Genomic DNA, 25,452 nt, shown 5'->3' on the forward strand with positions numbered 1-25,452 from the left:
TCTCATTTTAATTCATATTTTAGTAGAAACTCTGTGATAAACATAACACTGCATTTTGAAGATCTCAATTTGGTTTATTACCTCGTATCGTGTATACCCTTCATAATTTTGATTTTCTTCCATCTGGGATTACAGGATTCCTACCACAACATATCTAGATATCAGATTTTGATATCCGGATACCGGTTCTGATATCTTGATATCGAAAGCCGATATCCGGTATCCAACATACAACTCGTCCTTACCTATTCGATATCCATTTTACACATGAATGTCGATATCCATTCGGTCCAATATCCGGTATCAGAAATTGTCCTGATTTTTTTTGGATATCAGATGTCCGATACTGGATATCAGATGGACATCGGACAGCCGTGACTCTAGTAGAGTCTATTAACATATAATGAGATATTTAATTAAATGAAATCAGTCAATGACACAGTTTTAAAGAGTGGAAATTTTATACTGACAACCATACAATGATGAAAATGTTGCATCATATGTTTATGATAATATCTTTCAATTGAAGGAAACAACACATGAAATGTTGAGCCCAAAAAGAACTAGAGTCTAATAACATATAAAAGGGGATTAACTATAAGAAATCAGCCAGTGCCACAGTTTTAAATAGTGGAAATTTTTTACTGACAACCATACAATGATGAAAATGTTGTATCGTATGTTTATGAGTCACTACCACTTTGATATATGCAATTGAAGCAATTAATACATGAAATGTTGAGCCCAATAAGAACTAGAGTCTACTAACAATGTAAAGGGAGATTTAATTGTCGGAAATCAGCCAATGACACAGTTTTAAATAGTGTAAAATTTCAACTCGCAATCATACAAAAAATGAAAATGTTGTATCATATGTTTGACTCACAACCACATTTATAATATCTTCAATTGAAGCAATTAGTACATGAAATGTTGAGCCTAATAAGAACTAGAATCTCATAATATTTAAAAGGGGACTAACTATATTAAATCACTCAATGACTAAATTTAGATTTTTGAGAAGCGGCGCAGGAGAGCTCAAGAAAACTGAAATCTCCGTCTTCCTCCCGCCCGAACCCCTTCGGCTCTAATCGACGATCGCGAGATCTAGGGTTTCGCTTTCTTCATCGGAAAGATCACGACTTTATCTTCGTCCGTGACTCTAATCGTCCGCGTTCTTCCATTCCGTCGGCCGCCATGAAGCTGTCCGTGAAAACTTTGAAGGGCAGCCGCTTCGAAGTCGTTGTGGAACCAAGCGACACGGTGAATCTCCCATAACTTACCCCATTTGATTTGGGTTTTTGTTTTTGCGTTGTGGGTCTCTGTCGGTTCCGTATCAACACGTTTATCTTGTGAGTTTTTTGTTCACATTTCATTGGATGTTCTTATGTGGATTCCGTTTTCACGGGTTTCAGGCTAGGAATTTTCTAATAGTGTCAGTAGTCGGCGATCACATCTGTCTGGCATCGCTTGTTTCCATTCTGCTGTCATTTTCGTTTCCTTTTATTGAATTTTTACTTTGGGACTGCCTCTTTTTATGGGTTGAATTTACTTTTGGATATTTTTTGTGTATTAAATTTTCTTGTTGATCTGAATTCTACGCTTAAGCAATGGGGGAGGGAAGCCTTTTTCAAATTAAGGAAGTAAATAAGTTGAACAATTTAATAAATTAACGCTCTATTTAATTCGTTCTGCGGCGTATTTACTTATGGTGTATGATTTAATGGTCCAATATGAAAATTGGGAATGCGCCAGCTCTAATAGTGCTGATGTCTGAAAACCCTTTTTTTGTCAAAAGATGGTCTGTGGCATTTGTTTTATGTTGATTCTCTGTCGCCTATTAATTCACTGCCATAGTTTATGTTGCATAATTGAGCTGTATAATGCTTAGTTACTCGAAATGTATCTATCATTTTTTCGCATTCATCCTATTTCTTTGCTTTAAACAAACTGTTCTTACTTATTAAAACGGGCATATATATTATTTATAATTAGAGCTATTTTTACGAATCACCTTGGATAAGATCCTTGTGGAACGATGTTCAAGTTCTATCTATATCTCCGTTTATCAGATTCCAAATTGCGAAGTGCCCTTGCTTGTCGCGGTACTGTTTCTTTGCTGTTGATGAATTAATTACCATAGTTTTATATAGATTAGAATTAATCCGGGATTTCAGTTCTTGTGTTAGAGGTCACAACACATGATTAAAGTGCCAACTATTTTCATGCATTGAACAGTAGTAACTGTGTTTAAAAAACTCCTCAGATATTGAGGCTGTATCCGCTATTGCAATTTACTCCAATGTTTGGCAGCCGATCTTGTGGTTTCAGGTGTTTTAATCACTATTTCATTCGACCCGTTTCCAGGTTATGGCAGTGAAGAAGAACATTGAAGAGGTGCAAGGGAAAGATAGCTACCCTTGGGGACAACAATTGCTTATACACAATGGAAGAGTTTTGAAAGACGAAAGTACCTTGTCAGAGAACAACATTACAGAGGACAGCTTTCTCGTTGTTATGCTGAGCAAGGTCCTCGTCCCAAATGGCAGATATTTATTGCATCACATTTTCTATTAATTTCAATCTAATCATGCTATTGTCCTTCAGAGCAAAGCCACTGGTACTTCGGCCGCTGCTCCTGCTCAGGTTATTTGTGATTTATCTTTCTGAACATCCTGTCTTTTTGTGGATTAACCTTGAACCATTATATAACTTCAATCAAGCAGGTTTCCTCCCCTGCGCCAGTTTCCTCTCCTGTTCAGGCTGCCCAACCATCTCCTGCAGACACGCCTTCTGAGCCCAAGTAAATACCCGCAAGTCATTGTTATTTACAATTGAGGTTCTTGGTAATAAATCGGGATGATAGGACGAGATGGGACATCTATCTTCCTCGTTAATAGATTGGTATTTTTGCACCATCAGCAGACCGTCCCATCTGGGTCATTCCTGACCGGCCCCTTGTCCTGGCGTAAACTGGCACGAGACCCATTACTGGTGCAAAGCATTGCCGTTGTCTTGCATGGGGTCCCCTTCGTCCAGGCCTGCGTCCGAATCAGTGGGACTGGGTGCTGTTTTCACCCAGGGATGAAAAAATTGTCTAATCCTTTGTCTGGTGCAGTTTTTGCCATCACTGATGATGATGATGACGACGAGTTGCCATCATTTCTTGGGATGAAAAATCTCTCATCCTTTGTTTGGTGCAGTGTTTGTCATCACTGATGACGATGACAAGTTGTCATCGTCCCCTTCATTCTCCCTCTTCAGGATAAAGATGAGGACGACCATTTTGTCTTGTCACTGTACCTTGTTACTCTCCTGCTGTTAACCTCACTCAGATAACAAGAAACGTTGACAATGATGAATACAAAGTCATCATCGTCGTTCAAGCTGCAGTTGATGATGATAGCAGTGACCGGTTTTTGGATGATGATGTCAATTTGTTTCATCGTCAGCAAATACAAGCCTGGAGTCTGGGACAGGACGATAATTTCTTCCCGGGACAAAAGCGCTGTCCGCGTCCAAGCCCCTTATCTGCGATACAATCTTGAAAACCCTATTTCTTTCCTAATTTTTAAAATACTTCTTTCAGTGCTGCAACAAGCTCAGTGCCCCCCGTCAGGCCACCCACAGAGTATGTTATCTCATATGATATGTTCGTAATAGACCAAAGACTATCCTTTTACAAAAAAGATTATATTTGCGAGTGAAATATGTTATTACTATCTATTTCTTCGGGTTTCCTTAAATTTTCTGTCTGTCTCTTCGGGAAGTCCGATAATAGTTTTAAAACTTCAGTGGGTTATTAATTTTCAGGAATACTGCTAATACCTATGATCAGGCTGCGTCGACTCTTGTCTCGGGCTCGAATCAGGAACAATTAGTTCAGCAGCTGATGGACATGGGTGGAGGCAACTGGGAGAAAGAAAAAGTTATCCGTGCACTTCGCGCCGCATACAACAATCCAGAGCGTGCCGTGGAGTATTTATATTCTGTTAGTATTTTACATGTTTTTGAGATTTTTGGAAAATTATTTAATACTAGTTTTTTAAAATAAATTAATTTTATTTTATGTTTGTTGATTCAGGGAATTCCTGCATCTGTGGAAGCAGCAGTGCCAGTGGAGCATGTGGCAACAGATGAGACGATGGATGAAGAAGTTATACCAGATGACGTACCATTGACTAGCTTACCCAATTCTGCTCCTCTAAACATGTTTCCCCAGGTCAATCCCTGATCTTGGTTTGCGGTTCTTTGATAATTACATAATTTTTGGTACCAATGTTCATAAATGATGAGCAGGGGGCACCGGGGCTTTCTGCTGCGATTGGCAGTGGAACTCTTGATTTCCTCAGAAATAATGAGCAGGTTCATTTTTCTTTTCAACTCTCTGTCAAGTTTCTTTTTCTGTTAGTGTTTTTGTCATTTTTTATCCTTTTTTAGTTTTACACAACGTCAAATTTTTTTCTTTCAAAAAAAAAAACAACGTCAAATTTTTACTCAATGAAACATTTGATTTTCTTCCTTCGCATTTTAAAATTCATCATTAAAAGGTGAAATAAAACTGATAGAAAAATATAAAAGAAATTTAAGAATTTTCATGCATTGGTTGAGTCAAGTCATTACGTACAATGTATAACATAGAAAAGTTCAAAAGAAAACAATGTATAACATAGACATATAAGTTGAAATTATTTATCACCTTTTCAAATAATCCAGGTAAAAAGATGATTCTTTTTTTCAGTGTCTTACAGTTAGATTAAGTTCTAGTCCAGTATTAAATGATGGTCGTATTTGTATGCGTAGGAAAATGAATTGAAAAATTTTTTATTTCAAAAAAATAATATACTGCATTTAGAGATGATAAATATCTCTTTGAAATTTAGAAATTATAAAGCCTAAACCTATCTGAATTATCTCAAATATGAAATAGCAAAAAGTGTTTACTATTCATTTATAGGCAGTTATATAATGTCATTTGTAATCGATTATGTGAAGGTTTTGGCCATGTTTTAATTTATACAGTTCCAAATACTGCGTTCGATGGTGCAAGCAAACCCCCAGATTCTACAGGTATCGTCAGATTTTAGGGTTTTTATTCGTTCACAATCCTTGTATTTGACTAGTTATTTTCACAAAATTTCTTACACACATTTTTTCAGCCAATGCTCCAGGAGCTGAGCAAGCAGAATCCGGAGCTACTTAGACTTATTCAGGAGCATAACGCTGAGTTCCTCCAGCTGATTAACGAGCCTTCTGAGGAAGGCGATGAAGGGTAAGCTCCCGACTATGAAATAGTCAGATAATTTCATTAATTTGAACTAAAATAATATCTTCTCTAGCTTATAATTATGTATGTTCCTCAAATGATTTTTATCTGATCTTCTTTGACGTTAACTCAATTTCATCCTTTGATAGGAAAATAAATATATTTTTTCCTCGTTCAATTGCATCCTTTTAGTAAAATAGTCAAATTTTCTTATTTTTAATTATTCAGGTTCCAATGTGATTAATTAGGCGACCAATTTCATCAATAAAAAATATAAGGAAACTCGCGTTCTTCATCATGCAATATTTTTCGAATTTCAGGGACATGTTCGAGGATCAGACGGAGCAAGAGACAATCAGCGTCACTCGTGATGAGCAGGAGGCCATTGAGCGGGTACACACGTTCTATTATTTCTTTTTAATCACTTGTTTGCTGCTAGACGTGGTTGTTCTGTTCTTTTTGTGTGAATTTGTGCGAATTGTTCGTTCTGTTCAATTTTCCAAACAGAACAAAAACGAACTCGAACAGAGCATCGCCCAGGACTGTGTGCGGTTTGCTTTGTGAAAATTTTGTTCTAGTTTTGTGCGAATGTGTGAATTTTGTTCGTTTTTGAAAAAAAAAGAACAGAACAAAGAATAATGCCCTGTGCGATTCTTTTGTGCGAATTTTTGTTCATTTGAAACAAACAGAACAGAACAACCATGTCTAATTGTCGCCAATATTAAATGGCCTGGTAATTGGTGAAAAAGTGAATGGTGGCGTCCCCTCATTTCTTTTTAATTTTTTAATTACTCATTTTTTACCATAATTTGTTGCCCTGATAGTTGGGAGAAAAATCAAACGATGATGGCTTATTATTTCTTATTTAGTACTCCTTTGATACGAACCTGGTTGGTTCGTATCGGGAGAAGACGAGAAGGGTTGTATCATCCTTCCCCAATATTAATCTTCCCTGATAATTAGGAAACTAACGATGTCGTCCTATTGTTTCTTTTTATTACTCCTTTTTGTCCAATATTAATTGCCTTGATAATTACAGAAAAATCTTTCGATGGCGTCCTAATATTTCTTTTTTATATCTCCTTATTGGCCAATATTAATCGCCCTCATAATTGGGGAAAAATTGAATGATGGCGCCCAATTATTTCTTTTTATTACTCCTTTTTCGCCAATATTAATTGCCCTGATAATTGGGGAGAAATCTAACGATGGCATTCTTTTATTTCTTTTCAATAGTTTATTTTTGGCCAATATTAATTGCCCTGATAACTAGGGAGAAGTCTAACGATGGCAGTCTTGTATTACTTTTCAATTGTTTATTTTTGGCCAAAATTAATTGCCCTGATAATTGGGGAAAAATCTAATGATGGAGTCTTATTATTTCCTTATAATTATTCCTTTTTGGCTTAGATTAGTTGCCTGGATAATTGCAGAAAAATCCAACGTTGGGCTCCAATTATTTCTCTATAATTATACTTTTTTGGTCAATATTCATTGCCTGATGGTTGCGGGAAATCTTACGACAGCGTCCAATTATTCTTTTTAATTACGCCTGTCTGGCGAATATCAATTGCACTGATAATTATTTCAATTTACTTATCAAGATTGAAGCCATGGGGTTTGACCGAGCCCGGGTGATCGAGGCGTTCTTCGCCTGCGACAGGAACGAGGAATTGGCAGCTAATTATCTTCTGGAACACGCTGCCGACGACGACTAATTCTCGTAAATTCCTCCCTTTTTGTTAATTATTAAAATGATGTCTCCCCTCTCTTCCTCGTATAGCTTTCTCACAAATTCAAAGCGTGCTGCAGGTCGTTTGCAGGACCCACACATGGACTATTGTCAAGTTTTCAGTAGTTTTTTTTTTGTAGTTCACATTTTCTTTCTGCTTATCGATTAAAACCTTGTGTAATTGCTTATTAAACTCGGTTAATGTTCTGGGGAAATTCTTGGGCCTCATTGCCAAGTGGGCCGACTCGTGATGTGCGAATAAGATTTTGCCAAGTAGTGCGATTATATGAGGCCCCAATGACAAATCTGTAGTGTATCCTTTGTAGGCTTGTTGGGTGGATGACAGATGATGTTTTTGGATGAACAGGATGTGACTGAATGGCCATTTATTCAGCCGACCCAATTCATCATTGTCAACTATTTCGTCATCCATGTATGGGAGGTATATGAGGAATGACAAGCATGTCAATTTATGAAAAGATCAATTTCAACTTTGGAAAACGATTGTACATAATCCTTCAACGACAATGGATGAAGGCATGTGTTGTGTGGCTTTGAAAGATGTTACAAGGGTGTGATGCGTGGTTTTCGAAGATTTTCACAGCAAAACTCCACTTTGGCACTTAAAGGAATATCCCAGGTAGGGATTGGGTGATGTAGGACAGTTAGGGAGAAAGGCGACTGAGGAGATGGATAGGACAACGATGGAAAGGTGTTGACGGGTATGGTTGGATGGATAAAACAGACCACAGAAATCCACACGATCGGATTCAGAACTTAAAAAAATGAAATGCTGATGGTGCAGCCCGTTCCTCGTCGAGGGCAGTACTGTCTTTAACCACCGCGACGATGCCGAAGCACCAAATTAAATACTCGAATTCACGTCACGAGGGAAACTCACGAAAGAGAGATTTTGAGAATTCCAAAATCAAATCAAATCTGTTGGCGGTGGGGAAGTCTCGCGGAATACTGGACGAAGAATACGTTGGCACCAAAGAGTTCAGGCGTACCTAGATATCATAGTGCGTGAAGAGGCTGCGGGGAATTCTGATCGTGACGAGACTGGGCGAATCCGGGCGTTGAATGGCCCACATGACGATAGAGTCTGGGCGTTTTGGGCGTTGTACGGCCCTAGCAAAAAGCGTGACGGACGAGTGTAGACGCGGACCGGGGCGAGTGGCGCTGGGGTGGACGGCGCCTTGGGACGACCCTAGAAGGGTGACCTGGGACTGCCTTGGGCGGGCAGCCTTGGGCGGTAGCCTTGGGCGGCTTGGGGGCGGCAGCCTCGGCGGCCAAAGGCGGCGGCCTTGGGCGGGCAGCCTTGGGCGGCTTGGGGGCGGCAGCCTCGGCGGCCAAAGGCGGTGGCCTTGGGCGGCAGCCAGGGATGGCCTTGGGCGGCGGTCGTGGGCTGCCTTGGGCGGCAGCCTGGGGCAACTTGGGGCGGCGGCCTTGGGCGGCAGCCTGGGGCGGCGGCCTTGGGCTGCCTTGGGCGGTAGCCTAGGGCGGCCTGGGCGGCGGCCTAGGGCTGCCTTGGGCGGTAGCCTGGGGCGGCGCCCTTGGGCTGCCTTGGGCGGTAGCCTGGGGAGGCCTGGGGCGGCGGTCTTGGGTTGCCTTGGGAGGCAACCTGGGGCGACCCTGGGCGGTGGCCTTGGGCTGCCTTGGGCGGCAGCCTAGGGCGAACCTGGGTGGCAGCCCTGGGCGACCTAGAACGGCAGCCTTGGCACTCCTGAGCGAGGGGAAGAGAAGGGGAAGAGATAAGAGAGATGGAGAGGAAGGGGAAGACGGCGACCAGTGACGCGAGGCGGTGGTGGCAGCGGCAGCGGAGGCGGCGGTGGTAGGGTTGAAGGAGGGATAGGGAGGCTGGGCAGTCCTCCAAGAAGAGTTAACAATAAACTCAATTCTTGAATAATGACTGCCTAATTGTTTCTGGAAACAATGGCCTATACATATAGGCCTTGGAGGAAAGAGAAAATACAACTTAACGACGAGAAATTAAAGACGAGAGACGTGATTCGTGTCACGTCAAGGGGCAGTTGTTGATCTGCCGTTGGCGACGTGTCATGATGCGTGAAGGAGCGTGCGTGCGTGGAGACGTGCGTGATGTCGGTGTGTTGACTTTGTCCGATGACGGTGGTGACGCGTTTAATATTTCAGTCTATATGTGTAGGGCATTGACTTCGGTTGACTGCGGCGAAGTGTCCATAGCGGTGGCGTTGACTTCAGTTGACGGTGGTGACGCGTCCAATGTCGATGCGTTGGCGTCCTCGCCATCATTGGGATTTGAATCAAGTCAGAGCAATTGGAAGTTGATTGAATGATTCAATTTGTACAAAAGGGAATTTAATATTTCAGTCTAACAAGGATTTTGTTCCAGTTTGATTTACAAATTTGACTGATTAAAATTCAGTAATCAAAATTGGTAGGCAAGTTAATCCAATGGAAAGAAAAATGAGAAATATCTCACTTGCTCTCCCTCTCTCTAGTTCTTTCCACCTCTGGCTCCCTCTCACTTGCTTATTCTCTCTCTGTCTTTGTCCCTCTCTTTCTTGTCAGCTCTCGCTATATCTCCTGCTCACTCACTCTCTCTCTCTCTTCCTCTCTCTTTCTCGTAGGCCCCCCCCCCCCCCCTCTCTTGTGGGTTCCCTGATAAACAAGAATTTTGGCTAAATACGTTGTCTGATTTATACAACAGAATTTGTAAAAGTTTCCTCACTTAGAATAAGGTTAATAAGGATTGAACCCACAAGGATCAAGTAATGATAGAGTAAATTTCAATATAAATTTATTTTAAAATAATTGTTTTAGGTGATTTTATATTTTCCTAGATTTTTACTATTTTTAAAGTACAAATCATCAAATTGAAGGAAAACTAGTCAAACTATTTTAAACAAATGAGTTCAATATTTATGTTGTTTCTCTTAAGTTCTAATAATTTATTATGATTTTTTAAAATTTTGGTATTTTACAGAAATAAATAAAAGTAGAGGATAAATAGAACCTTAGGGCGCCCTTCCAGTGGCAAAACTTGTGGGCAGTGCCTGACCGTTGGGCACCAGAAATTGGACAGAAACAGGTTGGGGCTGAAAACACAGTAACTTTTCCTACATGAAGAATAGTGTGGTTTGATGCGTTGGAAAGCTCAAAATTTAGGGTATCCTTTGGAATGTTTGCTTATAGAAAATGGTGAGAAAGTTCAGATCAAACTTTCTGAAGATCATACAAAACTTATTGTCACTTCCTCCAAGGAAAAGTGGTGCTTTTTCTCTAAGAATCTTGAACTCTCTCTCACAATCTTTTGGAAGAAGAATAGATCATACAAATCAAAGATGAGATATAAAGAGAGGGGAAACTATATTAAATAGAGTTGCCCTAACTCTCCTAGAGAGGTTTGAAGGGGCTTCTAGAGCAGGCTTCTTGTGTATTGAGACTCTTCTTATTATCTAGGAGATGGCTTGGGTTTCTCCATTCTTCCTATTTGTATCCCAAATCGCCATTTATTTACCTGAGTTTTTTATTTCAAATAAAACTTCAAGAGGATGCGAGGAATCCACTTGACTCCTTGGAGTCAAGTGGGATTGGTCTAAATAGTGTAAATAAAAATAGAGCTTGGGCCTAGGAAAATACATCATAAATTTCTCATTTTATCGTTAAATGGTGAATAATGCAAATACAAATATAAAAGTAAGTGGTAAAAAAGATGTACAAAGACATAATTTTATTGGTCTAATTCAATGTTATCACTTCCTCTCTCTGTTATTCTCTCCCAATCTCTGTATCTCTCTTTCTCGTAGGCTCCCTCTCTCTCTTGCTCGCTATCGCCCAAACTCTCTCTCTCTCTCTCTCTCTCTCTCTCTATTTCTCTCTCTTTCTCGTAGGCTCCCTCTCTATATCTCTGTCTCTCTCTTACTTGTAGGCTCCCTCTCTGTGTCTGTCTCTCTCTTTCTCGTAGGCTCCTCTCTCTGTATCTGTTTCTCTATTTCTTGTAGGCTCTCTCTCTTTTTCTCATAGGCTCCCTCTCTCTCTCTCTCTCTCTCTTTCTCTCTTTCTCTCTCTTTCATGTAGGCTCCCTCTCTCCCTCTCTCCCTCTCTCTCTCTCTCTCTTTCTCGTATGCTCCCTCTTTCTCTGTCTTTTTATCTTTCTCTCTCTTTCTCGTAAGCTCCCTCTCTCTCCGTATATGTCTGTCTCTTTCTCGTAGGCTCCCTCTCTCTCTCTCTTGCTCATTCTCTCTCTGTCTCTTTCTCATAGCCTCCCTCTCTCTCTCTTGCTCATTGTCTCTCTATCTCTTTTTCGTAGGCCCCTCTCTCTCTTGCTCATTCTCTCTCTGTCTCTTTCTCGTAGCCTCCCTCTCTCTCTCTTGCTCATTTTCTCTCTATCTCTTTTTTGTAGGCTCCCTTTCTCTCTGTCTCTTTCTTGTAGCCTCCCTCTCTCTCTCTCTTGCTCATTGTCTCTCTATCTCTTTTTCGTAGGCTCCCTCTCTCTCTTGCTCATTCTCTCTCTGTCTCTTTCTCTCTCTTTCTCGTAGGCTCCCTCTCTCTCTTGCTCATTGTCTCTCTGTCTCTTTTTCGTAGGCTCCCTATCTCTCTCTTGCTCATTCTCACTCTGTCTCTTTCTCATAGGCTCCCTCACATGTTATCTCTGTCGCTTGTTCTCTCTCTCTTTCTCATTCTCTCTCTTATATGTCTCACTATCTCTACATATTTATTTTTTAATTCGAACAATTCCATGCAAGCTGAACCAGGAGATTCGGATCAAATCAGTTCATGTTGTGGGATCTGAACATTGGGATAGATCATTAACTTCAATCCAATCCAATGGGTTGGATTAAGTTGGAATCAATTTTGGATCATTTACTTCCATCCAATCCAAGGGGTTGGATTAAGTCGAAATCAATTTTATCGCCTGAATGTAAGAGGTCCTGGTTCAATCGACTGAATTTTAATCTGATCGAACAAATCAAATCCCCTCTCCCTAATGTCTAGCTTTAGTAGTAAGACATTAATTGTAGAGTACGTAAGTTTTATTATTTTGTACATTGAATATAATGCAAAATAACATAATTTGTAATTTTTCTAAATACTTCTATCATCTGTCATTTCCATCATCAGTAATTTGTCATTGCTGACAAACGACTGATGATGGAAATGATTCTGATCAGTCATTTGTTAATCAGTCAGATCAAGGACCAGGGATTCAAAAGATCTATCAAATCTCAATCTCAATCAGTCACGTCAGAAAATCAATTCAGCCTGATTTGACCCATTGGGTCAGATCTTATTAAACTATTTGTGCCAATGATCAGATTGAATTGCCCAACGATCGGATCATATTGAATTGTTAGAATTAGTTAACAAAAATGTATAATATATGGAATGCGAGAGAAAATGAGCTAGAGAGAGAAAGAGAGAGAGATAGAGTTGGGAGAGAGGGAGAGATAGAGTTAGGAGAGAGGGAGAGATAGAGATAGATATATGGTTGGAATGGGAGAGGGAGGTAGTTTTAGGCCCCGAACTAGGCGACACTCCCTACCCAGAGGCCTGCGTGCTTATTGGTCGGGTGTGTTCGCGTGAGACTCACGATCCGTAACGACTGGGTCCTATTTAGTGCTACAATGCAATAAGGGTGGTGATGCCCAATCTGATCTTTCAGCCATCTCCCCTGTAGTGCTGATACACTACGGATGGTGCTTGTGCCCATTCACGCCTAGGCAGGACGGATCAGGTGAAGTCAGCGCGTGTTGGGTGTGGGGGCCAACAGGTGTGTGCGTGCATCCGCCAAGCGCTGCATGTCAGCGCCAAGCTCCACGCTCGGGCGCAACGCTTTGCACGGGAGCATCAAGTGCCGCGCGCGGGTGCGGGACGCATAAGCCGAGCGGTAGTGCCGCGGGGCAGCGCGCTGAGTTGTGCGGGAAGCTGACAGTCGCCGCACGGCCCTTGCACACATTGTGTGTGTGGGGCACGGGGCGGGAGACATCCCGCCAGGAGACTAAGGTAGTGGCACACAGTGAGAGCCGAGGCGGCATTGGGGCGTAGCACCCCTGCGGGTAGTGCCGGGTGCGCAGTGCCTGGCTTGAGGCACTGAATTCGGCGGCATTGCGCAGTCTGCGCGCGATAGGTGTAAACGTGGGTGCTGGTGGTGTGTGTGATCGTCAAGGCAGGGGTGGCGTGTGTGATCGCCACACCCGTGGGCACGCGGTGCCCAGCCTGGGGGCACATGTGTAGAGGCAAGGCTGGCGGGTGCGTGCGTGGAGCGACGGGCCTTGAGGCGGCGAGGCAACACTACCCTGGCGCGAAGCGCCTCGTCTCGCTACTATGTATCATCCCTGGTCTTCCCCCGTGTAATGATCATGACTACGATGTAACCTTTTATGATATCGATGCAATGGCCCTATTCCTCAACGGGGCTGCGTCCCCACACTTTCCTTTAACCCCTTCTATGCAATCTTAAGCTATTGCAAAAGACTCTCGCTGCAAGAGATCAAGGCTGCTCAGTGTTCTGCTCCAAGCACTGAGGCCGGCGCTCGCCAGATTCAAGCTATTGACATAGCTCGGGATTTGACTGCATGACAGGTAGAGATAGATGGATACATAGATAGTTGGGATGCGAGAGAGAGAGAGGAAGATGATAGATAAATACATACATAGATAGTTTAAATGAGAGAGAGAGGTAAAGAGAGACATATAGATACATAGATAGTTGGAATGAGAGAGAAAGGTAAAGAGAGATAGATACATAGAAAGTTGGAAAGAGAGAGAGGTAGAGGATATAGACAGATATATAGATTCTTGAAATGAGAGGGAGAGACAGAGAGATATAGGTAGATACATAGATTATTGGAATACGAGACTGATAGCTGGAATGAAATAGAGAGAGGTTGAGAGAGACAGATAGATACATAGAGTGTTGGAATGAGAGAGATATAGTTGAAACGAAAGAGAGGGAGAGAGAGCAAGAAAGAGAGCGAGAGAGAATGCGTAAGAGAGAGAGAGAGATAAATAGAGAGAGCAAGCAGAAGAGTGAGAGAGAATGAATAAGAGAGGGAGCGAGCAAGCAAGAGAGTGAAAGAGAACGGGTAAGAGAGAGAGAAAGAGAGAGCAAGCAAGAGAGCAAGAGAGAATGAGTAAGGGAGAGATAGAGAGAGAGAAATAAAGAGGGAGATCAAGAAAGAGAGAGAGACAATGAGTAAGAGAGAGAGAGCAAGCAAGAGAGTGAGAGAGAACAAGTAAGAGGAAGAGAAAGCGATAAAGAGAGAGAGATAAAGAGAGAGAGAGAGGGAGAGAGAGAGAGCAAGCAAGAGAGTGAGAGAGAACAAGTAAGAGAAAGAGAAAGCGATAAAGAGAGAGAGATAAAGAGAGAGAGAGGGAGAGAGAGAGAGAGCAAACAAGAGAGCAAGATAGGGAGAGATAGACATTGAGAGACAAAGATTGAGACAGAGAGAGACAGAGAAAGAGAGAGAGAGAGATAGAGATAAAGAGAGAGAGAGAGAGAGCAAGCAAGAGAGTGAGAGAGAACAAGTAAGAGAAAGAGAAAGCGACAAAGAGAGAGAGAGAGAGGGATAGAGAGAGAAAGAGCAAACAAGAGAGCAAACAAGAGAGGGAGAGAGGGAGAGACAGGGACATAGAGAGACAGAGATTGAGACAGAGAGAGACAGGGAAAACGAGAGAGAGATAGAGATAAAGAGAGAGAGAGAGGGAGAGAGAGAGATAGAGAGGGAGCAAACAAGAGAGCAAGAGAGGGAGAGAGAGACATAGAGAGACAGAGATTGAGACAGAGAGAGAGACAGATAAAAGAGAGAGAGATAGAGAGAGGCATATACATAGAGAGAGAGGCACAAACACACACAGAGAAATAGAGAGACAGAGACAGACAAATAGAGAGAAAGGAGGAGAGAGAGTGGGAGGGGGGAGAGAGATAGAGAGATAGAGAAAGAGAGATAGATAGACAGAGAGAGAGAATTATAGAGGGAGAATTAGAGAGAGAGAATTAGAAAGAGAGACATAAAGAGAGACATAAAGAGAGACTAGAGATTGGGGATTCGGACAGATCGTTCGAATGTTCAATCGGATCGGGCATTTGAACAATCGTATCTGAACACTGGTCTGTACAGTTCTGATCCGATCAGAACCCGATCTGCGCATCGAGTTTGGATCGGCTTGTTCAAACAAGATGGCTGTTTGGATCAAATGTTTGAATTCGCCAGCGACTGCCAGTGGCGACCAGTGACCGCCATAGAGAAAGTAGCTGGTTGCTGCTGTCAGTCGCTGGCGGCCGTTGGCCATTAGTTCAAACTTGTTCGAACAGTTCGAAAAAATGGCCGATCAAACACGAACGAACCAAATGGTTCTAAACTTTCGATCGAACACAAATAGATCAACTCGATTGAAAGATTCGAACAGATCTGTTCGAATCTGCATTTGTTCGTTTGAATCTTTCGATCAAGATTCGAATGATCCGATCCGATCCGTTCCCCGATCCCTAAGAGAGACAGAGACAGAGAGAGATAGAGAGACATAAACAGAGAGAGGGAGACAAATAGGGTGACAGAGACAGAGAGATAGAGAGAGAGTGAGAGAGAGATAGAGAGAGAGTGTGAGGGAGAGAGAGGGAGAGGGGGAGAGAGGGAGAGGGGGAGAGAGAGACACACACAAAGAATTAGAGAGAGAGAGAAAGAGAGACATATAGAGAGGCAGAGACAGAGAGGGAGGGAGAGAGCGAGAGAGAGGGGGAGGGAGAGAGAGAGACAGAAAGAGAAAGAGAGAGAGAGAGATAGACAGACAGAAAGCGAGAGAGAGAGATAAAGAGAGAGAGACAGACAGAGAGAAAGAGAGAGAGATACAGAGAGAGAGAGACAGACAGAGAGAGAGAGAGACATATAGAGAGACAGAGACAGAGGGAGGGAGAGGGGCAGGGAGAGAGAGACATAAAGAGAAAGAGAGAGAGATATACAGACAGAAAGTGAGAGAGAGAGAGAGACAGAGAGAAAGAGAGAGAGAGAGAGAGAGAGGGAGACAGAGAGAGGGAGAGAGAGAGGAGGAGAGAGAGAGGAGAGAGAGAGAGAGAGAGAGAGAGAGAGGAGAGAGAGAGAGAGAGAGAGAGAGAGAGAGAGAGAGAGAGAGAGAGAGAGAGAGAGAGAGAGAGAGAGAGAGAGAGAGAGAGAGAGAGAGAGAGAGAGAGAGAGAGAGAGAGAGAGAGAGAGAGAGAGAGAGGGAGAGGGAGAGAGAGAGAGAGAGAGAGAGAGAGAGAGAGAGAGAGAGAGAGAGAGAGAGAGAGAGAGAGAGAGAGAGAGAGAGAGAGAGAGAGAGAGAGAGAGAGATCCCTATACTCGGGACGATGACGGTACTCCATCCGTGCAGCAAACCACCTGGCCATATCTCGACTTGGTCTCCTAAATATCTCGCCACGTGTCAAGGCATTGAGCCAAATTCCTTTTATGATTAAATTATAACTAATAATTTTATTCAAACCCGAGACTAAGATCTCGCCACGTGCCAGTCGATGATCCAACCACGCGCCAAATTAGGTCAGCAGGCCCCACCATACACACGTGCCAAATTCCTTCGAATAATCTATCTAAAATAAAGTATTCAATTCCAAGAAAAAAAATGTACCACGTCAATTCAAAATTCGATGGGCCCACCACACACGTGCCAAATTACCTTCAATTACCTATGGTAAAATGTATTAAACTCCGCGAGTAGGATCTCGCCACGTGTTAATTCGGGGGCCCACCATACACAAGTGCCGAACTGCCAATTTCCACCTTAGATTAATCGATCTAAAATAAATTTACTCTATCCACGAGTTATACCTCGCCACGTATCACTTCAAATTCCTTCTTCGAACTAAACTATCTACAGTAAAATTTATTTCTTCCCCCCGGGAGTAAGATCGCGCCACGTGTCAATCTGGGACCACACACAGCCAAATTCCTTCAACTAAACTGCATAAAATAAATATATTGAACCCACGAATAAGATCTCGCCACGTGTCCCACTCCAGACATTTACTTCCCCCGCCTTCTATCTCCCGCGGCGGAGAAACTCTCCTCTTCATCTCGGCCTATGGCGGCGGCGACGGCGGCGGCGGCGGCGGCGGCGGTGGGGACGGCGGCGGTGGGGACGGCGGCGGCGGGGACGGCGGCGATCTTCCTAACTTCTTATTCTTCTTCTTCATCGTCGCGGTTGCCTGTTCTTCGCGCGTTCCCTCTTCGGCAATCGCCGATCGGCGGCGATCGGCGGCGGCGGCGGGATTGGCGGCGGCGCGTTTCCCCGGCCGAGATCCTGATCCCCAGCGAGGAATCGGCCGCCGATCCTGATCCGACGGCGGAGATTCAGTACGATTGGACTCAGGAGTGGTATCCTCTCTATCTCACCGCCAATCTTCCCGACGATGCCCCTCTAGGGCTCACCGTCTTCGACAAGCAGCTCGTCGTTTATAAAGATGGTGGAGGAGTCATCCGATGCTACGAGGATCGTTGCCCTCACCGGTGAGAAGATTGCAGCTATCGGGTTTTGGGGGATTTTGGGTTTTTTTTTTTTTTTTTGAATTGATTGATTTTGTGGGTTTTTTGCGGTGGTGGGTAGATTGGCGAAACTTTCGGAGGGGCAGATTGTGGATGGGAAGTTGGAGTGTTTGTACCATGGCTGGCAGTTCCAAGGCAGTGGGGAGTGCGTCAAGATCCCTCAGGTTGGTTTCCGAATTGGGGTTTTGATTCTTGTGGATTGTCCGTTCTCTAGCTTCTTGATTGATCTGGGTTAGCGTCCTTAGTTCTTATTCTTGGTTGTGGCTGATGAGAGATTCTATCCTCTGTTTGTGTCAATTGTCATCTCTTGATCTGGCTTATAATCCCTCCTCAGGTTGGTCGCCGGATCTGGGTTTTGATTTTTGTGGATTTTCATTCCTAGATTCTTGATTCTTAATTTCATTCCTAGATTCCTAGTTTTGATTCTTATTCTTGGTGGTGGCTGATGAGAGATTCTATACTCTGTTTGTGTCAATTGTCACCCCTAGATCTAGCTTCCAATCCCTCGGGTTGGTTTCCGGATCTGGGTTTTGATTTTTGTGGATTATCAGTTTTTCATCTCTGAATCTTGTTTTCAATTCTAGCTCATTGATTGATCTTGGTTAGCTTCCGTAGTTCATCTTCTTGGTGGTGGCTGATGAGAGATTCTATCCTCTGTTTGTGTTTAATTGTCATCTCTAGATCTGGCTTCCAATCCATTTTCTTGTCCATGGCAGCCAATCGATTCCAGAACTTCAGATCTGCTCACTGTCTTCTCTAGATCTATCTTGATCTGGGTTTTGATTTTTGTGGATTATCGGTTTTTCATATCTGAATCTTTTTTTCGATTCTAGCCTCTTGATTATTCTCAATTAGCTTCCGTAGTTTGTCTTCTCGGCAGTGATGTTTGATGGGAGATTCTATCCTCTATTTGTGTCAAATTGTCATCTCTAGATCTGGCTTCCAATCCATCTTCTTTGTCCATGATCACCGAGTCATTCTCCATTCCAAGATTCAGCATCGGAATTATTCAATCTACTGACAGACAGATGATCAATTCCGGAGTAATTCAATCTTGTCAATGGCAGATGATAAACTTCAGATCTGCTCACTGACATCTCTAGATCTATCTTCCATTCTATCTTCTTGTCCGTTGCAGATAAGGGATTCCCCGTCTTGAGATCTGGCTTTCAAATGTCTATATCCTCTGTTTTTCTCTCTGGTTATCTCTATATCTGGCTTCTGATCCATCTTCTTCTTAAAAAAAAACCGTCTTCTTGTCCATGATCACCGAGTAATTCGCTATTCCAAGATCGAGCATCAGAATTATTCAATCTGCTGACCAACGCCATAGTTCCATCTTCTGCTTATTGTCTGCTTTTTATATCTGGTGTCCATTCCATCTTCTTGCCCACTGTTTTGTCTGTCAATTCTTGTAAAGAACGAAGAGGATTTCCGGACTGACTGACAGGGAGGTTCAGATTGAATGAATTTCATTTCCCGGATCTACGCTACCTGACTGGCCTCCTACTATACAAGTAGTATCCTTGCTACCCTTTGCCGATGAACCCGAAGCCGGAGGGCTAATCCTACCTCTTTAGTTTCCCCGATACTTTGTTTTATTTATGTAAACCGCTCCAAAAGGCGCTTTTGCTCATAAATTCACACATCACTTCTGCTCCCTTATGCGCAATGACTGATTCTCCATCGAGAATTCAAGTTATTCTTATGCTCAACGACTGATTCTCCGTCTCCACATCGGGAATTTGAGTTATTCTGTCTGCTGATCGATGCCACTGTTCCATCTTCTGTCTATTTTCATATCTAGATCTGCCTTCCAATAAAACTTCTTGTCCACATCCTTATCCTTTTATTGGCCGACTGAGTTCGTCCTTCCATCTTTCATGGCAGCTCCCTGAGGGCGCAAAGATCCCTCGTGCTGCATGTGCGAAACCGTATGAGGTGAGGGACTCGCAGGGGGTGCTCTGGGTGTGGATGTCCCCTTCAACCCCCCCGGCTGAGGACAAGCTCCCCTGGTTCGAGCACTATGCTCGACCCGGCTTCTCCGATGTCTCCACTATCCACGACCTCCCCTACGACCACTCCATCCTCCTGGAAAATCTCATGGACCCAGCCCATGTCCCCATATCCCATGACCGAACCGATTGGACCGCCAAGCGTGAGCACGCCCAGCCCCTTGTCTTCTCCGTCACTGAGCGTTCCCTACGCGGCTTCGCTGGTACCTGGCGCCGCAATGACCGTCCCACCATGGTCAACAACCTCCGCTTCTCTGCTCCCTGCGTGCTCCAGAACAACCTCCAGTTTGTTGATGCTAAGGGCAAAGAACAGTTCTTCTCTGCCCTCTTCCTCTGCCGCCCCACTGGCCAGGGCCGGTCCATGCTCATCGTCAGGTAAGGTTTGTAATTCATTTCATTTTATAAGTTCAGGCTACTTCTTAATCCTGTTTCTGAGTGATTTGGTGTTCCTCAATGGGCAGGTTTGGCAACTCCCTCCAGTCTCCCCTCTTAAAGATCCTTCCAAAGTGGTACATGCACCAAAATGCTGGCAAGGTTTTTGAGCAGGACATGGGCTTCCTGTCCTCCCAGAATGAGATTCTCATGAGGGAGAGGAAACCCACCAAGGATCTGTACCTGAATCTCCGGTCCTCGGACACTTGGGTGGCTGAGTACCGGCGGTGGATGGACCGGGTTGGCCATGGCATGCCGTATTATTTTGGGCATCAGAGCCTTTCACTACCTAAGGAGGCGGCAGTGGTGGAGCAGATGCCTGCGGGGGCTGCAGCAGCGGCAGCGGCTGGAGCACCGGCGAAGGGAGGCGTGGGGGATATTTATGCAGCCAACCCGGTGAACCGATACCTTCGTCACATAGTGCACTGTAAGAGCTGTAGAACTGTGGTGAAGAGGTTCGAGGCGTGGAAGAAGGTGCTGGCAGCGGCAGCAGTGGCGGCAGCGGTGGCAGCTGTGATGGTGGAGACACGGCGGTGGAAGGCCGTGTTCTTGGGTGTTGTGGCGCTGTGCTCGGCGTCTGCCTGGGGTTGTGCTGCAGCTCTTGGGATGATCACCACCAACTTTGTCAGGGTTCATAGGAGGCTGTGAGAGAGAAAGTTAGGGGCAACCCTTCTCCCTCTCTCTTTCTTCCAGTATGTATATCTCACCCATATCCCCCTGCAGAAACCCATGACAGAAAATAGTATTGATTGATCTGGGATTTGTTTATGATGCAAGTACACTGAATGTGAGGGAAGTGGTAATTATTAAAACAGGTTTTTAGGAGCCAATATGTATAGATCGATGTGAGAAAAAATCTGTGTTCGGAATGGTGAATACGCTCATCCCCAATCTGCAACCTCCTGAGACTTAATCTTCCATGGCTCAAAAACATAGAAAAAATAGAAGATAGTATAATACAATCCCATAGGATATTGTGGAGAATGATTTGGAACAATAAAAATAAAATATTCTTTAATAATGGAAGAGCAAACTGTCAATGATTTGTATTTGAAACTGTTCTCTTTTCTTTTGATAGATCACTATAAAATAAAAGGTCTAAGATAATTGCTATTTTGTGAGAGTGTAGATTCATTTTTATGAATGCACTCACTCATACTAACTTTGTCCTAATGAATTTTTTCCCCTTCAAGTACAAGACAATACATAAATAAACCAATGAAGTAACTATCAGATATTAAAGTAAATCTCTGGTATAGATGTTGAATAAATAATCATAGCCTTGTATGAAATATCTTAAAATCTAACTAATAAAAGTGGAAGATATTGTTTTCAGAGAATGAAACAGTCTGAGAATATTATCAACATGTGATGCAGTAGCCATTCATTTGATAAAAAATATTTTTTTTAGAATCCTCTACAAAATATTTGGGAAAAATAGGATTCCATAATTTACATAATTATAGGCTTCATTAGTATAATTAAATCTTAATTGATTTATGACTCAAAGTCCTATCCTACTACTACTTCTACTCAGGAAGTATTTTGGGCTATTTCAGGTAAAAATTTCTGGAAAATTTGGGCCTTGATCAACATAATCTGAAACTTATTACACAATAGAATATTGAATTAAAGGTGGATCTGAAAACCAAACTCATAAAAAAACCAAAACCATCACCTTTGCATGGATTACATCCATGATTTCTTAGTTCCTTGATTAAGCATCTTCAAGCCATTTGTGCCCTGATAACTTGCAAATTAACATGATTAATTAATGAATTTTATATTATATTTATGTGTTTTAATGACTATATTTCCATGTTATCATATTAAAATAAAGATAGATCATTTAACCTTTCATTTTATTATTAATTCTGATTTTTTATCATTTTTTATGGAATTTAACTTCATTTCGGTGAAGAAATATTTTTTACAGGGTTTTAAATACTTGGCTAAAAGTTGGTAAGTGTTTCCATGATTTTTCTGGAATTTTCCATATTTTTATATAATTTTTTGACCATTATATAGCCAAGAAATGATTTTTACATATTTAAATAACACATATATTATTTATTTGGCATTTATAATATATTTAAATATTTACTAAGGAGTATCCACGTCATTCGCCCGGGCGAATAAATGGATATATTTATTTAAATAAGAATAAAGAGAGAGAGAGAATGAGTGGTTATTATTATATAATAAATAGAGAGAAGAATAGTCAACATAAGCGGCTATGATTTAAAATATATAAAAGAGAGAAGAGAGAGAGAAGAATAGTCAACATAAGTGGCTATGATTTAAAATATTTAAAGAGAGAAGAGAGAGAAGAATAGCGGCTTATGATTTAAAATAAAAGAGAGAAGAATGGTCAAAGATTACGGCTAAGAGAATAAAAAATTATATATATATTTTTTAAAAAGACCTTTTGTCCTTTTATTTTGTTTTTATTATTTCAGGGTGACGTGGAGAATTCCTAGCCGTTCAAATGACGAAATCACTTGCCAATGATTGCGGGCGGACGACGCGCACAACAACGTGTCAGGGCGTGATCCGAGAAAGCGGAAAACGAGAAATAATCATGCTAGCCAATCAAAACGCGCCATTTCAAAGTTTATTGGAGGAGAGATAAATAAATCCAATGGCTCAGATTTTTTCTCACTAAAACCTTGATATCTTGAGATCTACATGTCCGATTGGGCTGAAATTTTGAGGGTAGGTTCGTCTTTTCCCCCTCTACAATCCAGACGGTTGGATCTTTAAATGGAGGTCTGGAAAAGGGCGAAAATCACTTTTGGAGGCTCTCCCCAAGCAATTGGCCAGGAAGGACACAGGAGGCATTCTGGAAGTCGTCAGATCTGGATCTCTTTATCAAATTTGTAAGTTTCTGAATTGTATTTGATCATCTTCTAGAACGATTCGAAAACGCCTTGGCATGGGCGAAATGTACATGCCCTAGATTCATGTTTTGAATGCATCAGCACTTCTTTTTGATTTGGATTCAAGATCTGACTTTTGATAATTAATTCTTAATCATTTTAGGACATTTCTGCTTCATTACATTTTTAATTTAGGGTCGAAATTGGGGCTTTCCCCAATTTCTTCACTTTCTCTCTCTAGGTTAATTTGATTTGTTTCTCTCTCTAGATTTCGGTTTTTATTGTTTAGGAATTTAATTTAATATATAAAAAACCCAAAAATAAAATTTGAACCGAAAATTCATCCATTTTGAACTCCAATTCAAAAATCACTTTCTTGATTATTAAATTCCCAATTTTAATTCTGAAAATTATTATAAATTTTATTAAATTGGGAAATTAATAATTTATATTTTTATGAGCTTAAAATAATAATAATATTCTTATCTGGAATTATCTGACCGAAATCAAAATTAAGTTTTACTTAATTTTGATTATTTTAAGAATATTATTTAATATTAATTGAATTAAATATTGCAAAATTCAAAATTACTTGACTTGATTCATAAAAATTGTTTGAAAATTCTGAATTGTTGCCTCCTTGCGGATCGACCCCTTGCTTGCTCTATATTCTTATTTAGTAATTAAGGGAATTATAAATTTATTGCATAAGTCTAAAAAGCGCAACGACCACGTAATTTTACGTGATTTTTCGGCTTATCATGAGAGTTCTTCAAAAATTAGTCAGGGAGAGAGATTACCATTCTTCAAAAGTTTCCAAAGTATGGAAAGATTTTGCTGGATAAAAAAGAGTATATATTTACCATTCATTGGTGGATCCCTTTTAATCCAACTAAAATTTCTATTACTTCTTGTAATATTTACCTAAAATTTTGATTATAACATTTTTTCATTATTCTTATGACATTTATGGAAGGACACGGTCTGGTCTCGGCCTGGTTTTACCAAAAACCTAAATCTAGACCTGAAGTTTGGTCTGGTCTTGATCCGATCTGGTCTTCAGTTGGTCAAATTGACTTAGTCAATGTGCAAGTCCACGTTAAGTTGACTTGGCTGTCTCGCTGCATCTAATGTCACCTCTGGAGCTGAAGCATTATAGGATAATGAGAGAGAGAGAGGGAGAGGAATATAATTAGAGAGTGAGAGTGTGAGAATGCGAGAGGGAGAGAGTGAGAGTGAGACTGAGATAGTGCAAGACAGAGAGAATACTAGAGGGAGAGAGTAAGACAGTGTGAGACAGTGAGAGGGCGAGAATGTGTGTGTGAGAGAGAGTTATGGAGAGAGAGAGGGAGTAGTAAAGAAGGAGAGTACAAGAGGGAGAGAGCAAGAGAGTGAGAGCAGGAGAGGGAAAGTGAGAGGGAGAGGGAGAGAGTTCAGTAGGGAGAGAGTGCGCAAGGGAGAGGGAGAAGGCTAGAGGGGGAGAGTATGAGAGAGAGAATGAGGGAGGGAGAGAAGGAGAGCGAAAGAGAGGGCGAGCGAGCAGAGAACGAGAGAAAGAGAGGAGAGTGAAAGCAAGAGAGAGATTGACAGAGAGAGGGAGAGAGAAAGTGAAAGTGAGAGAGGAGGAGAGGGAGAACGGGAGAGAGGGTAAGAGAGAGGACAAGAGGGTGAGAGAGAGAAAGAGCCTTGAAAAAGGAGAGGGAGAGCCGGTGAGAGAGAGAGGGAGAGAGGAGGAATGGGAGAGTGGAAGTGATACATGGAAAGAAAACGAGAGGAAGAGACGGAGAGTGGGAGAGAGGGCGATAGGGAAGGAGGGAGGGAGAGCAAATGAGGGAGAGACAGACAGGGAGAGAGGGGGAGCGAACGGGTGGGATAGAGGGCTAGAGAAGTAGCAGGGGACATGGAGAAAGTTAGGGAGAGAGGGGGAGGGAACGAGGGGGAGAGAGGGCTAGAGAAGTAGCGGAGAGAGGTGTTAAAGCAGGTCTTGTGGATCAACCCACGTCGCACCCACGTGTCACGGAGATCGGGACTACACAGTGTTCCAAGACAGGTTGGCTAAACCCAACCCTAACTCAACCATAGTGACCACCAATGAGGCTTTTACAAAATCCTATAAATAGTATTGTCGGCTGCTTGTAATGCAGTGAACTTGATATTCATTCTTATTGTTATTCTATTATTCAATCTCTCTTCTTCTCTTCCTTATTCCTCATCTATCTCTCTTCGACACTGCTGAGATCAATTTCCTCTTCGATATTTAACATGGTATCAGAGCTGAAGCGAGAAGATGATACTGAAGAAGTCCGTCCAGAAGATGAAGAATCAGAGATATCTTCCCAGGGGTTTCTTCAAAGCAGAGCCGCTATGTTGAAGGCTCCCTCAAAAATACCAGCAACCATGATCCCTCCAATCAAACTCATAAAAGACAACTATGTTGTCTGGAAGACATAGGTACTCCTTACACTCAGATCTCATCTTCTTATTTCTCACATCATAGATGATCCACCGACTGAAGCAAGTGAGGTCGATAGTGAGTGGTGGTACTTTGACCAACATGTTCTGGCATTTCTATTAGCATCCATGACCGAAGAAGTTATCGAGTGTGTGA

General features: G+C 42.2%; 2 protein-coding genes across 4 annotated transcripts; both read left to right on the top strand.

Annotated features, from left to right (window-relative positions):
* The first annotated feature begins 1,000 nt into the window (after nucleotides 1–1,000).
* LOC144709343 (ubiquitin receptor RAD23b-like) lies at nucleotides 1,001–7,283 on the top strand. 3 transcript variants are annotated; one of them, XM_078582879.1, is made up of 13 exons: nucleotides 1,001–1,263; nucleotides 2,368–2,529; nucleotides 2,608–2,646; nucleotides 2,727–2,803; nucleotides 3,590–3,631; nucleotides 3,814–3,991; nucleotides 4,085–4,222; nucleotides 4,300–4,365; nucleotides 5,023–5,070; nucleotides 5,160–5,272; nucleotides 5,587–5,659; nucleotides 6,871–6,989; nucleotides 7,069–7,283. In XM_078582879.1, the coding sequence occupies exons 1-12, from the start codon at nucleotides 1,198–1,200 to the stop codon at nucleotides 6,982–6,984; spliced, it is 1,116 nt and encodes a 371-aa protein (XP_078439005.1). In that variant the 5' UTR covers nucleotides 1,001–1,197; the 3' UTR covers nucleotides 6,985–6,989; nucleotides 7,069–7,283. The 3 variants fall into 3 exon arrangements, with proteins under 3 accessions (XP_078439005.1, XP_078439006.1, XP_078439004.1); XM_078582878.1 differs by having other exon boundaries at nucleotides 1,002–1,263; nucleotides 7,079–7,283; XM_078582880.1 differs by lacking the exon at nucleotides 3,590–3,631 and having other exon boundaries at nucleotides 7,079–7,283.
* A 9,759-nt stretch (nucleotides 7,284–17,042) lies between these two features.
* Nucleotides 17,043–20,733, top strand: LOC144709147 (protein TIC 55, chloroplastic-like). Its single transcript, XM_078582570.1, has 4 exons — nucleotides 17,043–17,482; nucleotides 17,580–17,682; nucleotides 19,409–19,908; nucleotides 19,995–20,733. The coding sequence occupies exons 1-4, from the start codon at nucleotides 17,058–17,060 to the stop codon at nucleotides 20,611–20,613; spliced, it is 1,647 nt and encodes a 548-aa protein (XP_078438696.1). The 5' UTR covers nucleotides 17,043–17,057; the 3' UTR covers nucleotides 20,614–20,733.
* The last annotated feature ends 4,719 nt before the right edge of the window (nucleotides 20,734–25,452 follow it).

This window comes from Wolffia australiana, chromosome 11, assembly GCF_029677425.1.
Source record: "Wolffia australiana isolate 7733 chromosome 11, ASM2967742v1".
Taxonomy (NCBI): domain Eukaryota; kingdom Viridiplantae; phylum Streptophyta; class Magnoliopsida; order Alismatales; family Araceae; genus Wolffia; species Wolffia australiana.

What these genes read in the sequence shown, in the direction of transcription:
- LOC144709147 (XM_078582570.1), top strand. Translation starts at nt 17,058, where the DNA reads ATGGCGGCGGCGACGGCGGCGGCGGCGGCGGCGGCGGTGGGGACGGCG. An exon ending in GAGGATCGTTGCCCTCACCG is followed by an intron (nt 17,483 to 17,579) that starts GTGAGAAGATTG and finishes GGTGGTGGGTAG; the next exon opens with ATTGGCGAAACTTTCGGAGG. An exon ending in AGTGCGTCAAGATCCCTCAG is followed by an intron (nt 17,683 to 19,408) that starts GTTGGTTTCCGA and finishes CTTTCATGGCAG; the next exon opens with CTCCCTGAGGGCGCAAAGAT.
- LOC144709343 (XM_078582879.1), top strand. Translation starts at nt 1,198, where the DNA reads ATGAAGCTGTCCGTGAAAACTTTGAAGGGCAGCCGCTTCGAAGTCGTT. An exon ending in TTGTGGAACCAAGCGACACG is followed by an intron (nt 1,264 to 2,367) that starts GTGAATCTCCCA and finishes ACCCGTTTCCAG; the next exon opens with GTTATGGCAGTGAAGAAGAA. An exon ending in CCCGTCAGGCCACCCACAGA is followed by an intron (nt 3,632 to 3,813) that starts GTATGTTATCTC and finishes ATTAATTTTCAG; the next exon opens with GAATACTGCTAATACCTATG.